Below are 23,501 nucleotides of genomic sequence, written 5' to 3'. Positions count from 1 at the left end.
TAAATATCACACATTTTCATCATGTTTTTCTTCTATCTGTTTTCAACTGTACAATAATCAATTTACCATTCGTAACTTTAAGTCAATGCAATCATTTTTTCGGCTGCATTTCATTTAACAATCTTCTGGATAATAATAGTTCCCTTTATTTCTGTTTCCTTGAAATTCATAGACCAATCAACAACCGAATATAATAACTGTTTTAATAAAGATGTTTAAGCCAATTACAATACTTGTGCTTTGTCACATCTCTTGGCATCAGTTCCATTGTTTAAATGATATGCCCAACATTTCTCGGCATGCAGGAAATTGTCCTAGATACCTCTACCTTACGAAAGGTTACAGTGTTATGATCTCACACAGATCATTTTAGATAATAAGTGGACCGCTGTGTTGAGGAAAGTTTTTGTTTTTGCCAAACGAATAGATCATCCACTCCACCAACAAAAAGTTGGTATCTGGGGTGGTGAAACCATACAGGAAGAAGCTGCTCGTAGCTGCTAAAGTAAACTGACAAGCTCCTGATCTTGTAACACATGGGTCTGGTCTACTGTACATGTTTGGTATGTGACATTTAGCTTGTTTGAAATTCGCATATTGTTGTACCTTGGTTGGTGTGTGAACATGTTATCATATGTCAAGGGTATAATTTGAACCTGGTTTTGCCTCAGGAACATTAACAGAGTAATTATCTTGTCAAAAGCTAACCCCTGTCTGCAGGGCACACATCTAAATGCATTTATATCATTATTTGACACTTTGGTATCGTTCAACATGACCACACAACATTATAATAACATGTATAGGTGAGAAAAGACAGAAACGCATAACAGGGACTCTTCAAAAGAAAATATCAGAAACAAAAAAGGTATCCATCTGTTTTTTTTTTTTTTACAATTGCTTGGCACAATTTTTAAAAATGGGTTCCACATTCTTCCCAAAATTCATACACACAAGTTACAAAAAGGTATCAAACCCCAATTATGTCACCCTTTAATGGTCTATCTCACATTAAATGGATGCAGAGCTCAAGGTTTCTACAATTTCTGGCAGAGCAAATTCATATTTATTTTGAGAACAACACATCCCAAAACCTCGGAAGCAACTAGATTCCTTCAAGGCAAATATTCAAACTGTGAGTTAAACTACATACTGTAAATGTCAGCACTAAATGTAATTAACATTTTACATTTAAAACAACTTTTTTTAACATACAGTATACAGTAGCTATATTATATGTATTATTTTATATGTATTGATTACATTTTTAACAAGAGCATGAGACTCAATCATTCCAGTGCAGACTACTGCACCTCTTATTCTTGTGTTCATGACTCTTAAATCTTGAATATAAAAATGTATCCTTCAAAATCCTTATGTAAATATCTGTCTCCTGCATTTGGTTTTTATGGTCATGCTGCCTGAAGATAGGATTTGCATGCAGACGACTGACAAGGACCTGTTTTGACGTGTCTCTTGCGTGGACTGTGAGTTGTCAACTTTTGTTCTGATGCAATGATTGCTCTGTGAGTGACATTGCCCAACAATGCTCACTGCCTGTAATTTGACAGAACATAAATATTTGCATCTGTCATCTGTCATGTTTACTGCCACATAACTCAGTCCTTGTGCTAAAGCCAAGTGCTAACTGTTATCTGCACAGTCTAAAATTCAAATGTGAGATTCTCACAACATAAATGCACACACTCACCACACACCTTGACAGACATCTAATTTATTTATTGTACCTTTATTTAACCAGACAGGTGATTAAGACCATATTCGGCCTGGCAAAAGACATGCCTTTTGAGGGGAGGTGGGGTTGGGGGCGAACCGGCAGCCACAATAAAAAGTTAAAAGGACAGCGACACATATACAAACATACCAGTCATGAGGACGGCAGCAAACAGTCATAACTTTTCTCCACAATGTCTACTTACATACACTCATAAACAGATGTCACAACAGGTAGTGTAGCAGGAATGTGTAGAATACTAGTGATTCTAGAACCTGTTAGGGGCCCTAGGACAACATGCACATGGGGCCCTTTGACACCAGCGTTCATCTCCATGAAACGTATGTCTTTGGAACTTTTGGGAGAATGAAATACCATAATGACTTGTTAATCTAATGCCAAATGTAAGGCTCATGTCTGACCCATTTTGATACTATGCAGGTAAGTCATTCAACCAACTAAAAGTGAAGCAGTCTTTACAGAGAATCTAACCTGTGAGGCAGCAAAGCCAAAGCAGTCCTGGAATGAATAAGCAGCCATAAAATGGTAAGAATACTAAATCAGAGAAAAGTTGGGTTAACGGGTCAGTTCAGCAAAATATACAGCATTTTTTATCCTGGTCTCTACTGTTGTCAACTAATGTAAAGGCATGCTGCTGTTGGTCGTTTTGGACCTGACATATTTTATAAACATCTATCTGATTGATTTCCATGATGCAGATTCAGAGTCCCAGAAGGAATAATTAGACAAAGTACACAAGCTGACTGTATACCAATGTTGCCATTAGTTAAAAATGAGACAATTGAGAGTCAGATATCTTCTTTGTCATGCAGCATCACATTATGACAAGGGGTTAGACTTGCACACTTCACTTATTGCACAAGTCCAGGTGATGTACGCATTGTGAAGTTGTAACTGGCTGATCAGGTTCATGTCCTGTTTTTGCACCGCCTCTCATCAAACCAGTCCTTTGATTTTATTCCACCGAATCTTATCTTATCTTATCTTTACAAAAATGTAGATGCCAAATACCTTTTCCTTCTTCATTTGAAAGAGCTGAGGGTTCCTAAGAAATGAACTGAAAAAGAAAATACGTATGTTTGTATACGTAGAGATGTCTTGATTGCAGGGACACCAGTGATTCTAGAGAACACAATCAGTGAATAGGCCCTATCTCCTCACGATGCACTACCTGTCCGTATTGCGTGTGTGTGTGTGTGTGTGTGTGTGTGTGTGTGCGTGTGTGCACGCACGCTGAAATACAATCCTTGGTTGTGGTACACTATACTATCATTTGATACACACTTTTAATTTCATTCCTCATGGGGTGTAAACATCCAGAATGTGACATATATTGACTTTACATTGTCTACACTTGTGTTTAGGTATTCATTTCTCCTAGTGTTTTTAATTTCATCTTACAGCAGCAGAAATGTATCGCTACTTTTTTTCTACAGCATCAGCCCTTTTCAGGCCTGCCCACACTAATGACTAGCCTGTCCTCTTTATAAGAATGTAGAAGAACTACAAAAGGTACCCAACCTGCTCTTTCGTCTGGTCCATATACTTTTCACAACGACACCCAGACACAAGTAACAGGTACAGAGCCGGCCCGAGGCATAAGCGAACTAAGCTTTTTAATTTTTTTTTTTTTAGTTTGATATTAACATCATATTGTGCAAATGTAAGTTATCATACAAAAAAGGAATAAAATGTTTTGGTCTAGATAATTAATAGCCTAAAAATGTAATCAGTTCATCTGGGAGGCAATCCGAAATTATCTGATCATGTCACGTTCACATCCATGCACAGTGTGTATTGAGTTTATTTAAAAACAATTGGAAATGGGGCTGCCCTCAGTTGCCCATGCACTGTGTATAGTCTACAGCCTATTTCAGCCTTGTCTGTGGAAAAAAAGATACAGTAGCTGGACAACAGAGTTCTTCTGCTTCGATGTAAGCCTTATTATGAAATTGTGAAATGTGCATGCAGAATAATTTATAATTGTGAATAATTGTGATATTTATTTTTAAATAAATCATTGACTGCCATATGTCATTCACATGATCTTTGATGACAGCAGCTCTATATCGTTTTTTAACATGTTTTGACTGTTAAAATCCCAACGTCTGTCCCAAGTTGTTGCTGTATGTGTAGTGGCAGCTTTTTAGATACTGTATCCTGTATGTTACCACGCCCCCTGCTGGCCCACTGTTAAAGGTGCTGTAAGCGGAAGGGTTCTTTTAGCTAACTTCCTGTCAGTTACAGTTAGCAGTCCCCTCGCTTGTCCCTACGTCACCACATTAATGCACTGCGGTCTTCAAGCAGCGAGTTATTTAGCATCATCTCAGATCCATAAGTGTGATAGAACATGATAAAAACCATCATAACAGACATTGGGAAGGATTTTTACCTGCTACACCTTTGTCGGTGCATAAACATTCACCGATGTGTCCTCTGGCGTGCACTGGCAATGAGACCATGAGTGAGACGGGTGTCGATTTGTAGCGTTCTCTCTTGTGATTGGATAAAAATTTCGGGATCCTCTAATAAGTTTATTTGCCGATTACATGCAGAGGAGCTGACTGAGAGATCGGCTTTATGAAACGCGCACATTATGTAAGTGATCACTGTATGAATAAAGAGCGATATATTAACATAAATAAACTGCTTACTTCACCTTTAAGGGATGTTGTTGAAGGTGAAGTGAGCGATTTATTTATGTTAATATAAGTGTTAAATCGCTCTTTATTCATACAGTGATCACTTATATAGGGATAGGGTGCACGTTTTATAAAGCCGATCTCTCAGTCACTCGCTTTGCATGTAGTCTACTCGGCAAATACACTTTTCAGGGATCCCACTACTGATAACCATCAGAATAGAGAACGCTACAAACCGGCACCCGTCTCACTGCCGGTGCATGTGCAGAGCGACAATGTGTGTGCGCTTACAATGGCGGAGCAGGTAAAAATCCTTCCCAATGTCTGTTTTGATGGTTTTTATCATGTTTTATCACACTTATGGATCTGAGATGATGCTAGATAACTCGCTTCTTGAAGACCGCAGTGCATTAATGTGGTGACGTAGGGACGAGCGAGGGGACTGCTAACTGTAACTGACAGGAAGTTAGCTAAACTGACCATTCCGCTTACAGCACCTTTAATTTGTCTATTCCTCTCAAAAATAATAAACTACCGACAAACAACATGTTTTATTCTATGTTTATTTACCTTTGATATCTGGGATTCAAAGAGATTTTGAAACTGTTAAATTAAAAGAAATTCATCCACTTTTGACTTCACTTCCCATAAACCATTTTTTCTGCACAACCTTACCTCAAGATGAGATAAGGCACAGAGCATGGAGGGGTCCAGAATACATTTTATTGGGAGTCACACAGTAATCAAAACTATAAGGGAGAGAATGTAGGGGAGAATGGGGTAAGTAGGCACACTTTTTACTCTAGTGAGAATTGCTTATCACCTAAACATCTTTCAATAGTCATTCCTACATTACATTGAAGCTTAAGGTGTTGGCTTGAAATGTGTACCCCTCACTTTTTCTATCTTATTGTGATAAAGAAGAAATTAATCATCAAAGACACCCTTACACATTGTGACTACCAACCCCATCAAGGGGTCGGTTGTCAAACACTATGGGGTTGTTTGTCACAATGTTATCTTAATGGGAATAATCTTAAATAGAAGGCAAGCAAGTAGAACTAAATTTGAAAGTTTAATTGCATTGTCAAGTTGACAAATAGGCCTACATAACTTACTGTAGCCTTGGCAGCTGGTCTAGTTTGGGATGCACTGGGTTGTTTTGATTGTGTTGTCCTTTTTTCTTTTGCATTCTAGCTACCTTTTCCTGCTCTATTCTTTCCTTCTCTGGGGTGTCAGTGAGGATACAGCTTGACAATTTATTTTGTTATTGGGTTCCTTTTCTGGCTGCAGCCTTGAGATAACATGTGACAACCAACCCCCCAAAAAAATGTGACAACCAACCCCAACTTGAATTTCTTGCTAGCATCAAGGCCAACAACCATCTGACAACTAATTAGCTTGCTAACCACAATCTAAACTATAGTTTACCCTTCACACTTTGTATGGGTAACAAGTGTTTTGTTATAAACCCATTGTGTAAAAGCCTAGAAGAAAAATACTGAGGCGCTAAATATTTTCAATTTGACATGAAAAACACAAACCGTTGTCTCACCTCAAATTCAGCAGTTTAACTCCAAGGAAGACTATGTAGGTGACCTCTGATCCCAATTCTGGATATTTACATACCAAAATTTCACAGACAGCGCCTTCTGGTTCCGAGATATAACGATTGTGACAACCAACCCGTGTGACAAATTACCCCGTTCTCCCCTACAGAGCCGCACACATTAACTTTTCAAGATTATATTTCACCTTAGAAAGCGAAAAAAAAAATCCATGTTGAAATATTGACATGTGACACTCCAAATACTGTTACATTGGGCATGGGAAGTAAAATAATTTGTCCAAGCCCTACAGTAGAAATTCACTGCAGCGTGAAGCATTTCTCAACTATTATTTATACTCTTGATATCGTTGATAGCTAAACTCATGAACAGTTTTATTTACAGGCATACATAATGAGGAGCTAAAATAAGATAGGTTACTGTATGTCTACTACTGCACCTGCCGGTTTTATTATAGCCTACTACCTATGGTTTGAAACTGGTGCTACTGGTGCTACTGCTGTTAATTTTCATGCCTGAAGGGGGCGCACGTTGCTAGCTACGTCCCCACGCCCCTCAGTTCTTCTGGCCAATCAACCCAGGCACAGCTGTGACGTCGGCAGTCATCTGTGTTGGGGTGATTCCGATTACGTGTAGTTTACATGCTAGCAGCAGCTAGCTCGTCAGACGGGATAGCACCCAGCGACTCAACGAGAGAGCTAATATTTGGGCTTGAAACGTTTCAGAGAAAAGGCCAACGTAGAGTCATTGGGCACCTGAAAACGCCACGGACTGATATTGTATCAAAATGAATATGGTAAGGGAAAGGCGACTTCAGTTAACGAGCTTGCTAACGTCAGCTAACATCCCTGCTGGTGGTAACGTTAACTCTCATTGTTATGGCTAGTAAGAGCTAGCTGGTAAGCTGTCAGTCAAAACCGACTCAGTCTGACACTGTAATTATATATTTCCTTATGGGATTATCTCTGATGAGACACAACAGTCAGTTAGGGCTGACTGTAGCACAGCGATGAAGATAAATGTACTGTAGTTACACACTCCAAATCTGGTTTCTTTCCAAAGCATCTTTTTTAAAGAATTGCATTATACTTCCCGTTCTCTATGAAAAGTAAACAACAAAAGGCGCTTTCAGAAGGTTATCATCTGCTTTGAGTAAGTTATCAGTACATTATTGGACTACTGTGGGAAACCGTTTGTCTCCCAACCACAGTGCCATATCAGTTTGAGAAATATGTGGTTGGTTTCTTAGGGGAATTTCTTTTTTCCTTCAGTGCTATACTTCTATTAGTAATAATAATATTTTATAATTTCATAATTATGCCTGTAAATGAGTTGATAGAATTTGCATGAAGACTAGACTCTTAACAACCACAACCTAGATCAGCTCATATTTGATATGTCAAAATAGCCCACTTATTATGATTATATGATGACGATAATGGATGCCAAAAAGAGTGGGTCTTGATTTTGATTATAACATGTGACTTTGGCAGACAAGCAGCCACTGTTGTCATTCAACACTGGTGTTGTAAACTAGCATTTATGCTAACACACTGTAAACAATGCATCTGGTTCGTCCAATGAAATTGTCATGTCCACTCCAAATAAAATCTACTATACTATACTATACCTAAGTCCAGACACACTGCAGTTGATTAGGGTAGAATTTCTGACTTATCGATATCATCACAAAACTTTTTTTTAAATTAAAACTGTTTAATGAAATGGTTTGAATAAATGTGCACATTTGGCAATATCTAACTGATTGTGTGTGTAAATTTGCATCTATATATTTTTTCTTTTTCGGTAAAGCCAGAGTTTTCACATTTTCAACATACTTTTAAGAAGAAAATGTATCATAGATCGGACAATTAAACATATGAACAAATCCAGCTAATAACTATCAGAAATGTGCTAATAATGATTATGGAAAGTTTATTTAAAGAAGTTGAGTATTGAAAAATAACTAATGTTGAGAATGAGATAAGGGAGAATATACGATGCAAACAGACAAGGTTTATGTCCAATAAACACCTAAATTCACATTTAAACCGTTGACCTAATACTTGTATGAAAGAAGACATGTTACGCAAGAAAAATACCCAAACTTTTGAAAATTGACCAGTGTTTGAAAAAAATACCAATGTTTCTGCCTGCCTTATTAAATAACTTCCTCTCTTTCTTTCCTAGCTGTAGCAGAATGGAACCACCAGTTCGAAGTTCTTCTGAATGGCACTGTGTAAGGACACGGCTCTGTGGCAGCACTCTGAACAAGGAGACGTAAACCTCCATGAAGTTACCTGCTCTCCAGAAACTGTGAAGATTGTGCTGACAAAGAGCCAGTGAAAGCAGTCGGACATGTTTGCCAAGCTGAAGAAGAAGATCGCAGAAGAGGCGGCCACGGCCCCTCGGAGCGGTGTCCGTATTCCCCGCACCATCAGCAAGGAATCCATCACCTCCATGGGGGCAGACTCTGGGGATGACTTTGTAAGTGCTCATTGTAAAAACCATTGCAGTCCTAATGTATGTTTTTTTTATTTAAATTTTTTTTATAGCATTTAATTTTTTTCTTACAATAAAACAAAGACACATTGACACAATATAATAACAACAAAAAATAGCTTGAAAATGGTTAGCCTTAACATCAGTCCATATTCAGGATGGATGCATGTGGTTTTCTAAATGGTTTTCTGCACCCTTTACCAGGTGGTTTGTTGCGTTAGTAGTATGTATTTTCTTTACTTGTTTTCATGTCGCTAGTTTCGGAGGTCCCCCTTAGTTTACATACCCTTTGTTAATATAGTAGTTTACAGAGCCTAGTCTATACATTAACACCAGATTATTTTGCAGCGCACACAGTAGTTGAGTAGTAAACTGATATAAATGTTGCAGGAAATAAAAAAAGAAACCAAACTGCTTTTGATGCTTTTGCTGTAAGACTTTTGAATTATTAAAGAAAAATCTAGAAGCAATAAAACAGCAGTTATTAAACCCAGTCTGAAAGCAGTTTTATTTGTTTGATCCTTCAGTACACTCATGTCATCCAGAGAATGTCTTTCAATGTCAATATTTTCTGAACGGGTCATTTTTGCAATATTACAAGATTTTTTTTATCTGTCAACTTTGTTCACAATTTGATTGGATTACACTATCAGTCCAAATTGAAAAATAATAGTGATCATGGAAGGATTTTTATTTTCTCCCATGCCATTTTCCAGTGTGAATAAGTTGTGGGCCAGCAGTTTAGGCAGCTCTGGGCTCTTAACAGGGCTAGGGCTGTGACTGACATTTACCATAAAGTGACTTGGAGGGTTGGGTCTCTTTTGTATTGATTTCATGTCAGCAGGATATTGTGTTACTAAGTCTTAAGACATGAAGCCACGTTGATAATTTCTCATGTCGTTCACCACAGAACACACACTCACATGTAATCTTAATTACCTGTTTTGGTGACTGCTTCATTTTATAGTGGTTTCTACAGAGCCACCCAGTCATATGTTAAAGGTTTGGTTGATGTTTTTGCCATATTGTAGGGGCTCTGCTTATTGGAGCTATCAGTGTACTGCAGTCCCTCACTATGGAGGCTGTAATGCCGTCTCAGTTGCACTTGGCTTAATTATTTAGTGAAGTGGCTGAGTAGCTATACGGCTAGCTGACACTGTGTATATAGACCAATAAATACTAAGTAGTGTGGAGATCATAGTTTACCCAACATGATTAAAGGTTACTGAATGGTGGCACCTTATCTGTCTGCTATATTTCATCTCTTTTTTTTATTATTCATGATTCAGCTGACTGGCCAAATGCCATTACAAATCATACAGAGGTATTTTTGGAGCACTACAGCAGTATAGTGTCATATTACCACGTCTTTCAAACTCTCATTGATAACTTACAGCTTTTTGAACTTGATCTGTAAACTTGATATCTGGGGTTTTTGAACACAGGTTTTACAGTAATGTGGAAGCGGAGAAAAATGTAGAGGGTTGTTTTTTTCCTCATACTTTTTAGAGTCTCTAGTCCCACCAGGGACCCACATTAATGTTGAAAAACCCTGAAAAGGTGCATTTTGCATAATAGGTGACCTTTAGATTCCCCACTCATAAAGGACTAATATTAAGTGTGTTTTAATTTTGTGTGTGTGTGTCAGGCGTCTGATAGCAGCAGCTCCAGGGATGACCTGCCGGCGCAGCTGCTCAGGAGGAATGATCAGATCCGGAGGCTGGAGGCCAAGCTGTCAGGTAGGAGAGAGGAGAGGCCCAACCACCAGCACAGACATTCAGACACAAGTGACACTCCTGTTTAGGATTATCACCAGATTCAATAAATGCTGGATTCACTCTTTGAAGTGTAAAGCAGATTTCATTTCATTTAGTCTGTCCTTCCCCGAGCTGTTCCATTCCTGTGATTCTAGTCTTCTCTTGACACAACTACAAACAGTCCACAAGCTTAAGTTCCATTTATTGAACACACTGTGACTTTGACAGCCATCCCGATTCTAATCTTGAGTTAGCCAATTTTGCAAGACACTGGCCGCTTATCAAAACAGACACTCTTGTTAAACATTAATAGACCAATGCCACGTTCATTGCATTGCTGAAAAACCCAATTTCAAACCTTTTCTTTTTGCCTGTCATCCCCCCCGCAACCATCAAAATTTACCACAAAAGTGATATCTTTAGCTGTGTTTTCCCTGGAAGAACAATGTCGTCTTCCTGTTATTCCATTCACTTAAAGCAGGCTCTACTGTACATGTTGCATAATACAGCACATAGTGTGTCATGTTGCATTCACATGGAATCCGGCAAAGCGTAGACCATCAAAACCAGGTTTCATTTGAAGTGGACGAGAGCAGGGTGGGAAAATGTATTTGGCCGCAAGAGAATACTGCCAACAGCAACTGAAGGCCACATTTTTATTAAACGGGATGATACATGGCTCCTAAAATGCATCTTGGAAGTGGACAAGAGGAATCTGCATGCATTAGAGAATAAATAGGAAATACAATAACAGACACAAAATAATTGTATTTATTTAATAGCCTACATTTGATTAATTTCCTTGTAAACAATTAAGGTATCTATCACCATAGCCACTCATTGTGAGGCGTGTTTTGGTCAGTAGTTGTCCCCTGCTGTGTAATGTGTACCGTAATGCCTGATCCCATTTGAATGCTAATAGCTTATTGCTGTTTAAATATGTGATGGGTGTGTCAGTAGTTTTCTTCTCCTCCATTCAGTGTAATGACTGCTCCTTCCTCTGGGTGGCGGATGTGACTTTTCACCCCACTAGCAAAGGTTAAAGGTTCTCATGCAGCCTTTCAACCCACCATGGTTTCTCTCAGATACCAAAATGAATAGCTTCTACCTTCCATTATTTCTCAACCATGTTTTTCCCTTTTGCTTTCTCCCTCATCTGCCTGTTCCCTCACCTTGTGTGTTTGTGTGTGTGTGTGTGTGTGTGTGTGTGTGTGTGTGTGTGTGTGTGTGTGTGTGTGTGTGTGTGTGTGTGTGTGTGTGTGTGTGTGTGTGTGTGTGTGTGTATGTGTGTGTGTGTGTGTGTGTGTGTGTGATACCTCATCATCATATCACCCATACTTCCCAACACTAGACTACGCTGAGCAGCTACGCATTATGCAGAAGACCAAGGACAAGCTTGAAATTGCATTAGAAACGCATCAGGATTGTACGTACCTCTACTCTCCTCCCGATTAGCTTCACCTTTCTCTCTCATCCGTCTGTATTAACCATCACCGTCCTAGCCTATATCACTTCCTCCTGCCAAGATCATTTCAAATTCCAGATGCTAATAATATGGGCTTTTGCTTTGGGGAGCTCTGAATGCTTTTTCCTTTTTAAAATCTAAAAATGTGTAATCTCTAAGGCTTGTACTTGCTCAGCTGTACATTGATTTATAGAATTATGTTATGTATGCATCTTTAGTTACTGTTGGTGTTCCCACATCCCTCTGTAAACCCCCACACCTTGACTTTACTTTTCCTACATTTCTACACTGAGTGGTAACAGCAGCTAATAATGTGAAAGTATTTTAGTTGGACCAAACTACAATAAAACACGGGACTGTTTGTGATGTAAATATAGCTCATGAGCTACTGTTGCTACTGTCAAAGCAATGATTGCAGGCACACCTATTGTTTGCATTCTGCTCTGTTGGGCTTTAGAGCCACCAGAGAAACCCGTATATCTGGGTCTTAGGTTTTGGTCCTCGTCCTTTTGCATTGTTTTTTGATCATGACATGATTATACTATATGGATATTCTGGCTCCTGGGAATTTATTGTAAAGTTTGGGGACCCTGAGGAGATCAGATGTGGTTCCACTGGAACTCTGAGTGGAGTTTCTCACTCGTCTACATTGTTCCATCTGCTGAAGTAATATACGCTATTAAAAAAAGAGTGACCTTACAGCTTTTTTTCGTCCTTTCCCAGAGCTGTCTTTAAAGGTTAAGTTGATCATTGTAAAGACTTCTGAGGGTCTGCCCATTTTTTCCTCAGTTCACACACAGATGTTGCAGCTTCAAGCCAACTATTTTTAGTTTGTGTCAGCTGCCATGCATTGCTTGCCCTTCTGTCTGTCTTTGCTTCTGAAATAAACTAACTACTTAATGGGACTTCTTAACTTTTCACAGCTACTAACCGTGTGATTTTATATTTCTGTTTGCGATGCTTGCGTACACAAACCTCTCTGTATGGTTTCCATCTTTCCCCTTCTTCTCTCACTCCCTTCCTCTGCCCAGTATCCATAAAGAAAACGCAGGACCAGAATGAGACCCACCAGTCCAGCAGAGCCAAAATGGCGGAGGGCATGACTTTGGCACTGGAAAAGAAGGATCAGGTAAAAATGCCTCTGTGTCTCATTTGTTATACAGGTTACTACTATAGTACTATTGTATGGCTCAGGTGCTTATCACTTTCTCTTCTTTACCGGCAGGAATGGATGGAAAAAATGGCCGCAGTGGAAAAGGTCAGTCTTTTCAAGCTATTCAACTAACAAATAATTTTATTTGGAATTGTATACAGAAAAAGAATAAAGTATGTAGACCAGCATCATCAGTGGAATCGTGTGTGTGCGCGTGCGTGGGGAATGTAGTGCAGTGTAACAAAGTTTGCTAACAAAACATAATAAAACAAAACCCTTATTTGCTGGGAAGGAGAGAGAGAGAGTGGACTTGGCATCCACCATCAATCAGGTTGAATTGATTCATCCCTGCATCCAGGAACTTTAAGCATGCTTAATCTGACCACAAGAGTTGGGACATCCTAAATCTTTTTCTACTATACTAATGAGTAGTGGAACACAGGATAACTCCTCCTCAGTCACCTGCACACATATAGTATCCAAAGTATCCATTTGCATTTTGGCCAGTTGGCGTCAAAAACAAGTTAAAAAAAATCACAAACAATCAAAAAAAGAACAGTAAAAGAGTACAATAAACAAACAATATACAACTGTTGCTCATGACAAACCAGAAATTAGGGGACCATACGAATTTGGTGTGCTAAGTTATTAAAAGTGCCAGTTATTGCTCATCGCCCTACTACACGTTATTCCATCGCCTCCAAAAGGAGAACAAACCAAACTACAGGGTTTGATAGCACACTTAAATGTGGCCTCTTTTAAAGTTCCTGCCGATGGTGTAATGTGACCTGTTGTGTGTGTGTGTTCAGGAGAAGGCTGCCCTGTCAGCACGCATAGAGGGAATGATGGAGCAAAGCTTAGCACTCTTCCAGAAAAGAGACGACCTGGATGAACTGGAGGGCTTTCAGCAGCAGGAGCTGGCTAAAGTTAAACACATGGTGCGTACTGTACATGTGGATTTTCGTCAGATCAGTGCAGTCTTGTCAGCATCAGTGCAGAATAGGTAGAGTCATTAGTAGCACCAGTACAGGTGTGATTTGACCAATATTGTGTCAATGTAATATTAAAGTCTATTTCTCTTTTATATTTGATATTACCTCTTAAATGCAGGTTGCTTAGACTAATCATTTAATTTAACTGCATTCATAGCAGCTCATTGTTTAGCTCTTTGACTAGAGTATACCTCCCTGTATTGGTGTGTATCAGTTGCTGCAGAAGGAGGAGCAGCTGAGTGTGAGGGAGCAGGAGATCCAGCAGAAGGAGGCTGAGCTCCAGTCTGCACGCAGAGGCCTGGCCGAGACCCGCACCAGGCTCAAAGCTCTGGAACAGCAGCACCACGAGAGCTGCAGACTCAACACGGAATTTGAAATAGAGCGGTAAGAATGGTATCCAACCGACAGCTCGCTCTGTCTGTCTGTCTGTCTGTCTGTCTGTCTGTCTGTCTGTCTGTCTGTCTGTCTGTCTGTCTGTCTATGTGTGTGTGTGTGTGGTTTTATATTATTGTTGCCGAACAAGCTGCATTATGGTACAAGACCATTGAACTAGTCAGTTCATCCATAGGTCAAAGCCAACATTTGTGCAAAGTTTGAATAAAATCCCTCAAGGCGTTCACGAGATATTGCGCTCACAAGCATGAGGCATATAAAGATCAATATTATAAATGGTAAATGTACTCTATTTATGCAATTTACAAGCTCCATTACAAGTTTGTATTTGTTGTTAAGATATGAGTGTGAAAAGCCCCACTAGAAGACATTGTGCATGTGATGTGTGCAGAGAGGAGCTGCTGCTGCTCAGAGAGGAGGCAGACAAACAGATGGGTGAGCTGAAGGCCCAGAGCCAGGAGCTGACCTCAGTCATCCAGCAGGTCTCTGAAGACTTCACCAAGGTCAGTACTAAACACAGCCTGCTGCACGCTACTGATGCTTTACTCAACTTGTTCTCACTATTCATTCACTCTGTCAACCATTTGTCACGCTAGTTGTGTGTGAGTAAAATGAGTTTGTGTTTCAGTCTCAGAGTATGGTGTCCACTTTAGAGAGGTCCCTCCAGGAACTGCACACTGAACATGACGCCCTCAAACTGCAACAACAAAAGGTCAGCAGTATGGGCCTTCTTTATCTTCTGTATGTGTGTGATCCAAAAATGCAATCCAGTTTAGATTGCATTCCATTTGGCAACAACCTGAAATAGACCGTAACATTGTGCGTGACTTGTAAAGGTCATCAACAAATGAGAACCGATTCCAACAGAACATACTTTGAAATCATAAACTGTGATGACTTCACACTGGAAGAAGTTGAAATAGGGGCAAAGCTACCCTAAGGAGAAATCTAATGTTGTTAACTAAAGCTACTTAGGAAAAGTTGTTAAAACATAATTTGCAATAATTTGTTTAAATCAAATTGACAATGTAAATGTGATATGAATTTATAACAAAACTTACGGTAATACAAAAGTGAGTTTACATTTTTGAACATCCATCCCACCCACATGGGAACGACAGTATAGCTAAAAACAATTGCTGTAAAAGTTGACTGCCCTAGTAAAAGACATGAGTAATATTGTGTTGTTTGACGTGTTGCCTTGCCGTCACCAGGCTGCTGTCACTGAGGAGGACAAAGAGCGCTCGTTAGTGGACCTTCAGAGGAAGGTCAAGTCTCTGGAGAGAAGGCTGCAGGGGGACCTGAGCCAGGACCAACATCTCCAAGAGCTGCTCCAGGAGGTCAGAGAACATCTAGAGCAAGGCGCTGTTCAGACCAGATCTTTAAGACACTTACCCTGCGCTCCAATTAAATGAAATACTTTCTTTCAGTCAGACATTTATATGGCTCAAAGTAATTATCAATTTAGTTATCATACACTGAATTGGATTCAATTGGATTCAATTCGGGATGAAGTCAAAGGAATTGAAATGTAACTTTAAAAAGCTCTGTCAATGTCTTTCGCCATAGAAATGACAGATGTTTGAGTGGTGATGGAGAGTGTTGTTGTTGAAATGATTGCACACTTTTACTGCTGTTTAGTGATACTATGTAAAGCTTCTGTTTCCATGTATTTCATTATGCCTAGTACTACGTCCTGCCCCCTCAAGTGAGAAACTCCACAGTCCCCCTGAAATGCGATTCAGAAACTGTATTAAAACTTAAAAGCCAAATCAGCTGTCTGACCAGTGCAGTTGTTTTGCTTTCCAGAAGTGCAGCCTGGAGCAGAGTGTGGAGGAGAGCAGAGCAGAGCTGCTGGTGGCCCGGACAAACCACGCCGATACTGTCAGCTCTCTGGAGGCACAGGTAAAACACTGAGCCCTTAACCTGTGTTTAAGTCCCTGCATATATTATCATTTGATACTTATATCGGCCAACATGTGCATACTTATGGATATCACTGTTGAGGTATTAAGTCACTGTGCTAAATTTGCAGTCATATATCACCAAACAGAGGTTTATGTTGCAGTATTTAAAAAAGAATACAAAAGAATTGCAGCTTTATTTAGTTGCATTTTCACTAATGCCTCGGCGCGGCACGGTTTGGTACGGAACAGTAACCATAGATCTGGCTTGGGTTTCCACTGCCAACAGCACCATCACTTGGTAGGCGGGTTTATGCCGGACCGCGTTAACATAGTTCATACAGTCTATGGACCAGAGCTGTCAAACGGCGCTGGCCTCAGCAGCTACAAAACTATCATGACATCATAGCAGCGGGACACAGTTTAGCCCGCCAATAAATTCAATGAAGAGGAGGAATACCACACATTAAACAAAAAGCTGCATTTCTCTGGCACAGAAATGACACATCTAAGGACCGCAGTGTGTAGCTCCATCCTTTGGGACAGCTTGGTAACACAAACGGATGGGTGACAAAAATAGGTCTGGCATGGTTAGCTTATTTTGGTACCCTTTACGCACATTTGACAGTGGAAACGAAAATAAATGCATGCCATACCGTACCGAATTGAAACCGCTCAAGGCTTAACATGACTTATTTAGTTTCAAATCTGGTCGTTTTGGTTTAGTTCCATATTTAGATCAGGCTATGATGTCAAATGAAAAAGGCTGTTGGTGAGAATAATAAATGAGTGTGACAGAATGGCCCACCTGTCTGACCTCAGGTCTCCAGAATGAGCTGCAGCATCACTGAGCTGCAGAACCTCCTCCGGCACAAAGACGACTCCTCCAGAGCCTACAGAGAGAGGACAGACACACAGGTGAGCACATCCACTGGCTAGGCTACTCTGATTATGGCTAACATGTAAGCTATAGAGGCATAGGATTCATTCGATTTACAGTTAATGAAAGTTCTCTAAGCCTTATATTTGATGTTTATTTAATTTTTTACTAGAGAACTTATAAGCTTTAAATCAACTTGTTCCTTTTGACCTATGTTCATTAACAAAAACATGTGGATTTTGGAAGCATACACAGTGAAGAGGTTCTGGCTTGGCTAACTTTAATATGTTTTTTTTTTTACTTTAATAGGAAACCCATGATTTTCTGTTGACTTAAGTTGCTTATAATGATATTCCTGGTGTAAAGCTTTGCTCACTATCAACCGTTTTCTGCTTTCAGATAGCAGATCTTGAGCAGCAAGTGGTAGAGAGTAGTGGTCGACTGAAGAGTGCAGAGCAGCAGATCACAGAGGACCAGCAGCACATGGACAAACTGGTATGAACACAAGGCAGGAATAGGCTGGATGTGACAGTAAAAGCTGAGTAGACAGAACTATCACTCAACCTATAGATTTCTGGTGTGAAGACTCTCTAGGCACACATAGTTCTTGTCAGCCAACTGGAAAAAATGGCACAGGAAAGTCAACATGAAGAGCTTAACCTCGTACCTCATGAGAACTGTGGATGCGAAAGTTCAGGCACTTTTCTCTATCAATTATTGGACAATAATGGTTGTCGAAAAACTTTAATATAATTCGAAAATGTACATTTTGATTTACTATGTAAATCATTGAATACAATTAAAAAGATTAATAAAAGTTCAAATTGTTGTTCTTCCTCAACCGCCTCCCATAGCCGCCTCCTGACTCGAAAAATATCCACACTGTACTCTGGTGCCATCTGGTGGTAGTATCAATAATGACATGGTGGAAGGCAGTAACGTACGATAGATAGTCCTCCTGGTAATGCAGCACCACCGCTTGCAAAATGCATTTGTGCAGAAAAATATCTTCATAAGAATTATGTTTTCAGTAAACATAGTGAGTCACAGTTATGAAGACATTTGGTACAGAAATTAAAATGTTAAAAGCTTAAAGCCTAAAACTATTGCTATTTCTATGATATAATACTGTTTCTATTACATATTCACTTTTGAAATAAGTTGGGTTTGTGAGTGTTCAAGTCAAAATATATTACTTGTAATTAAGATAATTAGCTATTGAATGTGCTCCTATTTGCCAAATATAGAGACATTTTAAATTTTAAAACCTGAAATTCTGATAATAAAAAAGGGAATAATCTAGTTTAGATTGTGTTTTTAAAAGTTTTTATTTGTATTGAAGTATGTATTTGTACATGTGTTGTTTTGTTCAGCAAGGAGAGTGGAGTGCAGAGAAGGCCTTCCTGGAGCAGCAGGTGTGTTTGCTGGAGCAGCAGAGTCAGGAGAAGAGCAGCCGGCTGGAGGAGAGCATCACCTCTCTACAGACAGACAGACAGGCTCTACAGGACAGGCTGGTAGGTTCTCTTTCTAAATGAGCACGTTTACAGGCACAGCAATATTCTGATATTAACATGGTTTGAGATCACATTACAAATAAGACATGGCCATGTAAACAGCAGTTTCAGCTTACCTTACAGACAAGTCACTAAGAACAAGTTCTTATTTACCATGGCGCCCTGATAAGCTACAAAAGCCACTTAAAACAAATAATACATCAGACGTGAAATACAATTTAAAATGACCAAAAAATAAAATACCAAACTAAAGTTGTCAATGAGAACACAGACAGCAATCAACCATCATAGTTTTAGCTGGAGTAGGAGTCATAGTCGAAGTAAGCCATAATCGCATTTAGACAGCTGGGGTATTCCAATGTTAGTCGCATTATTGAGACATGCAAACACCTTAATCACACTAAATATCCCCACTGGAGCTTTTCGCAGCATTTTCTGGCATTTGCTGCAGTTTGCGACTCACGTCCTGATTTATGGCTGGTCATTGTCTACTCTTTTCGTTTCTTTATAATCTATGGCACTACCGTACATATAAATGTATTGGTTGCATTGAAGCGTGAGCGCCATTTGCTTGATGTAGAATAATCCTTTACCCTTGTTGTGTGTGTCAGGCTGATCTGGACAAGCAGAAGGACCAGGCAGACTCTGCTCTCAGACAACAGACACAAGAGCTGGAGCAGTGCAGGGTAACACTACTCAAATCAACTCGCTTGTTTTTTTCAACCTCACCAAAATTGTGTGATCCATTTGTGCTATCGAGGGTGTACTGACTCCAAACAATAGGTGGGTGATATGAATACAGCACAGTATTGTAGTGCTCAATGCCTTGGTCTTGGTTTTGTTCCCTCAGGTGGAGCTGAGCAGCCGGCAGACTGTGAGCACGGAGATCGCCAAAGCTCTAGAAGAAAGCAGACGACAGAAGGAGGAGCTACAAACACAGGTCTTTGGGCAAACACACACACCATGCAGTATTCACTATAATAGAAAGGCAACCGCTAACATGTGGTCACTCACAACTAATGTAGCCCGTCTCCCTCTGAACCAGTAATACATAGTACAAACATAAAAGAACAGAAGAGATTGTTTTCAGTTGGTTCTTTATTTAATCACTCAGACTGTAGCTGTCATTCTGTGTGAAAGCGTAATGTGTGTAGTGAAAAGTGTTTCCCTTTGCTTTGTTATCAGGTTGGAGAGATGACCTCATCTCTACAGTCCACACAGCAGGAACTGTCCACTGTCAGTGAGAAGCTAGCACTGAGAGAGGAAGACATCAGGACACTCCACAATGGTACACACACACACACACACACACACACACACACACACACACACACACACACACACACACACACACACACACACACACACACACACACACACACACACACACACACACACACACACACACACACACACACACACACACACACACACACACAACCGTCAAAACCTCCTACACAGTCGCCAAAAATAATTAAGAACCCTCTTAGTAGCAGAGTTAGCAGTTCATAATTATGTTTATTTTTATAAAAGAAAGCAAATGTTGCAACTTTTTCATGAAGTGGTTAATTTTGCTCTCCTCCTTCTGTTTACTTATTAACAATGGTGCCTGTGTGTGTGTGTGTGTGTAGAGGTGCAGTGTCGGCAGGCCTCCCTGGTCCAGCTCCAGGAGGAGTTGGAGAGGCAGCGTGCCCAGCTGGAGCAGACGGAGCTGGACAAAGACTCCCAGCTGAGCGGTCTGACCCAACAGCTAGACGGCTGCCAGGCGCGGGTTAGTTGCACCTACACACCAAGGCTAAAATACATACGTACATTCAGGCCCGCTCTCATATTGAACTAAACATATAGGATTTCATTGTACATTGTAGCAGTGTTTTACTGCCAATGTTTTTCACACCTTCTGTTATTATTTACTCTCCTGTGTGTGCCACCATCAGTTTGTTCTAATCTAGTTTGTATTCAGATTGTACTGGTATGGTTTAAATCTATGTTTTTGGGGTGTTTGTGCTGTTCAGATCTCCTACCTGGAGGTGGAGGTGGAGACCCTGACAGAGCAGCTCCAGAGCCCTGCAGTGTGTGAGGAGGAACACAACGGCACTGTGACCATGGACGACCTGGACCACATCCACAAGGTCAACAGAGACCTGGAGCAGCAGCTCACCGACAAGAACAGGGTCAGATAGCCTTTATATGTCTCTCTAGCTTTATGTTAAACACCGATATGAGCTGAAAATACAGCCGTCGGCACACATTAAACCCATCCACGTTGTTTTGCAGACCATCAAGCAGCTGCAGCAGAGGCTGGCTGAACTGAAGAGAACGCTGCAGAAGGAACTGGTAAGACACAGTCCCTCTTAACATGGCTTTACTGTCTTTCCTTAGTTCAGACAATATGTCTGCAAACTGGACATGTTTTAACACTGGAGCTACTGTAGTTCACTGTTTTATTTGTTTGTTTGTTTTTTTTACAAATGGACCTTAACAAAGTAAAGCCATTTGATGTGGAGTAATCACTTTTAGAACATGTACAGGACAAATTTTAATGAACACATTTTCATACTTTCTCACTTCTGATTTAAGCTTAATGTCAAGCCCAAGTTTCTGTGGATGCAAATCATTTTTAAGTCCAGTCATTATAAAATAAATACAACCTTCCACATGATTTATTTTCATTAAACATTTCTCTGACAAGTGGAAAGTTGATTAAACAAAGTGCAAAGTCATTAAAGCCTTGAAGGGTTGGGTTTGGGTATTCACCATACTGTTGAATCAGCTCCTCTCTGAACATTAGAAAGTCTCTTCGTTACATTAGATTGGATTGCAGTACATTGTAAAGGGCTTGTTCTCTTTGTGCTCTGTAGAAACTAAAGCCTGAGCCAGAAGCTGAGGGCAGGGAGAAGATTCCAGAAAGCCGAGCAGAGAAACAAGAGAGGGTTAACCCAGAGCCTCCTCCAGCCTCCACCCCCAGCCCCCCCACCTTCAACACCACTGTCACCAACACCTCAGACCTCAACGACTCACGAGAAATCAACTTCATGTATCTCAAACACGTGGTGCTAAAGTTCATGTCATCCAGGGAGGCTGAGGTAAGGCCATTATTTAAACCAACATAGGCTAAAACAAGCAGGGGAAGATGTTCTGTATATCAAGCTGCTGTGTATTGGCTAAATGACTACTGACCCTGGCACTGTGAATCTGTGTCTTGTTCTGTCAGGCATTCCAGCTGATCCGAGCTGTATCTGTGCTGCTGAACTTCACTCGTGAGGAAGAGGACATGTTGAAACAAACCCTGGAGTACAAGGTTGGTCTTTGATTAACAGTCACTTTGTTCACTGTAAGCTTTATTACCAAACACATCGCTGCTCTTATACAGCCTGGATTCATTCATTCCTTCAAACTTTATTTCATCTCCATAGACCATTGAGAGCAAACTCTCATTTACAATGATGACCACAGCACATAGAAAACAAACAAGTCAGTCAAAATAGTCAAAAAAAGCTATTTAAAGTGACTACGAGGAACTTTTCAATGTTTATGAAACAGTCTCATTTTTCCTGTAATGACCAGTAACAGCAAATTAAATGATTGTGCCTGTGACGGTCATGTATGTATTTGGTTTAAAAATTACATAATGTGTAAAAATATAGAGCCCAACAAACATAACATGGTAAATAAACAAGTCTCAACAAGTACACAGGAACATTTGGTGATGTTGTAAAGTTTATTTTTTGACCTGCTCCCCTTGACTACCAGTGTTTGAGGTAAGCTAACCTGGATGAGCGACCTTTGCCCATTTCTATATAAAAAATGGTGACACTGCTCCATTTTTTTGTCGTAGATGTCCTGGTTTGGATCCAAGCCTTCTCCAAAGGGAACCATCCGGCCTTCAGTCTCAGGCGCGCCCACCCAGTGGAGCTGATGAGCGGCAGAGAGAGAGAGAGAGAGAAAGAGAGCTGAAGTGATGGAGAGAATGCAACTAAAAGGACCGCCTTCCCTTCCTCCAAGGCTCCCATCACTAAGCAAGGACTCTAGCTTTAAACTTTTTTCAAACGGCCTCCCCCCACAGTCCCCCGCTGGCTATGTGTGGGAAGATCTGTTTGTCTTCTGCTCTGTCTGGAGCAGAGAAGGGCTGCACGGGTATGATTGAGGGATACAGGTCTATTCAGAATCAATTGGTCATTTTAAAATATTATTTTGAAATGACTTTATTTTTATTTTTTACTCTTTTGTCCATGCACGGTTAATGCAGATGGACTTCTATGGGTAAAATGAAAGGTCTTGTATCATTTCTCCTGGCTGACATACAGTATGACACCGATCACATGTTTTCCAGTCTAAGTAAGGAAAAGAGACACAATATACAGAAATAAATAACAGACTGTTATCATAGGAACTGTCTAATTTCTACCCACATTCAAACCACACAAGTCACATGGGTGTTTGTGTGACTTGATGTGGCCGTCTGCACTGGACAAATGCTACAGCCTTTTGCCCAATGACCGTTTATTCTGTTACTTGTTTCCTTTTGAATCACAGAGGGCTTTAATGAAAATGTGTAATTTAATGACTTGTACAGGATACTGAAGCTGATCTGGTGTCAGTATCGCGGTGAGAGTTTATTTAATAGTACCTGCCAAATGGACTTCCATAGTTCACCTTTTGTGTTAAAGGATCTAAATGTGTGTACATGTAGAGTTTAAGGTTCCTACCCTATGGTCAACAATTTTCTTAACCTTTACTTTTTTTTTTATTTTTATAAGCTGTTGAAAAATATTAATTTTAGCCATTTTTTTTTTAGTCATTTGGAACCATGTGTGATTTGGAAATCATCGAAAATAAGTTGGGTGTGCATCTTAATGAAACATCAGTGCTCTCTCAATAATCGTCAAAATTACTCCTACTGTATTTCTTCCCACTATATCATTGAAATCACCTTTAAAGCATGGCCTGAACTTTTAGTTTAATTGTTTACATT

At 40.0% G+C, this 23,501-nt stretch overlaps 1 protein-coding gene across 3 annotated transcripts; it reads left to right on the top strand.

Moving 5' to 3' along the window:
• Positions 1-6,587: 6,587 nt before the first annotated feature.
• golga1 (golgin A1) lies at positions 6,588-23,353 on the top strand. Of its 3 annotated transcripts, XM_080041823.1 has the most exons (24): positions 6,588-6,762; positions 8,157-8,453; positions 10,117-10,207; positions 11,577-11,651; positions 12,722-12,819; positions 12,916-12,948; positions 13,653-13,781; positions 14,050-14,219; positions 14,620-14,731; positions 14,857-14,940; positions 15,443-15,568; positions 16,038-16,133; positions 16,955-17,050; positions 17,412-17,507; positions 18,386-18,526; positions 19,138-19,212; positions 19,377-19,466; positions 19,712-19,814; positions 20,158-20,297; positions 20,542-20,700; positions 20,804-20,863; positions 21,388-21,612; positions 21,741-21,827; positions 22,365-23,353. In XM_080041823.1, the coding sequence occupies exons 2-24, from the start codon at positions 8,325-8,327 to the stop codon at positions 22,443-22,445; spliced, it is 2,496 nt and encodes an 831-aa protein (XP_079897949.1). In that variant the 5' UTR covers positions 6,588-6,762; positions 8,157-8,324; the 3' UTR covers positions 22,446-23,353. The 3 variants fall into 3 exon arrangements, with proteins under 3 accessions (XP_079897949.1, XP_079897950.1, XP_079897951.1); XM_080041824.1 differs by lacking the exon at positions 11,577-11,651; XM_080041825.1 differs by lacking the exon at positions 13,653-13,781.
• Positions 23,354-23,501: the final 148 nt, after the last annotated feature.

The sequence above is a fragment of the Ammodytes marinus genome (assembly GCF_949987685.1).
Source record: "Ammodytes marinus genome assembly, chromosome: 2".
Lineage (NCBI taxonomy): Eukaryota > Metazoa > Chordata > Actinopteri > Uranoscopiformes > Ammodytidae > Ammodytes > Ammodytes marinus.
The sequence above is the reverse complement of the archived record's forward strand: the minus strand, read 5'-3'. Positions and strand labels throughout refer to the sequence as shown.

Excerpts from the sequence above, each read along its gene's own strand:
- golga1 (XM_080041823.1), top strand. The coding sequence starts at position 8,325 with ATGTTTGCCAAGCTGAAGAAGAAGATCGCAGAAGAGGCGGCCACGGCC. Across the intron at positions 12,820-12,915 it reads CACTGGAAAAGAAGGATCAG|GAATGGATGGAAAAAATGGC; the intron begins GTAAAAATGCCT and ends CTTTACCGGCAG. Across the intron at positions 19,467-19,711 it reads AGGAGGAGCTACAAACACAG|GTTGGAGAGATGACCTCATC; the intron begins GTCTTTGGGCAA and ends CTTTGTTATCAG.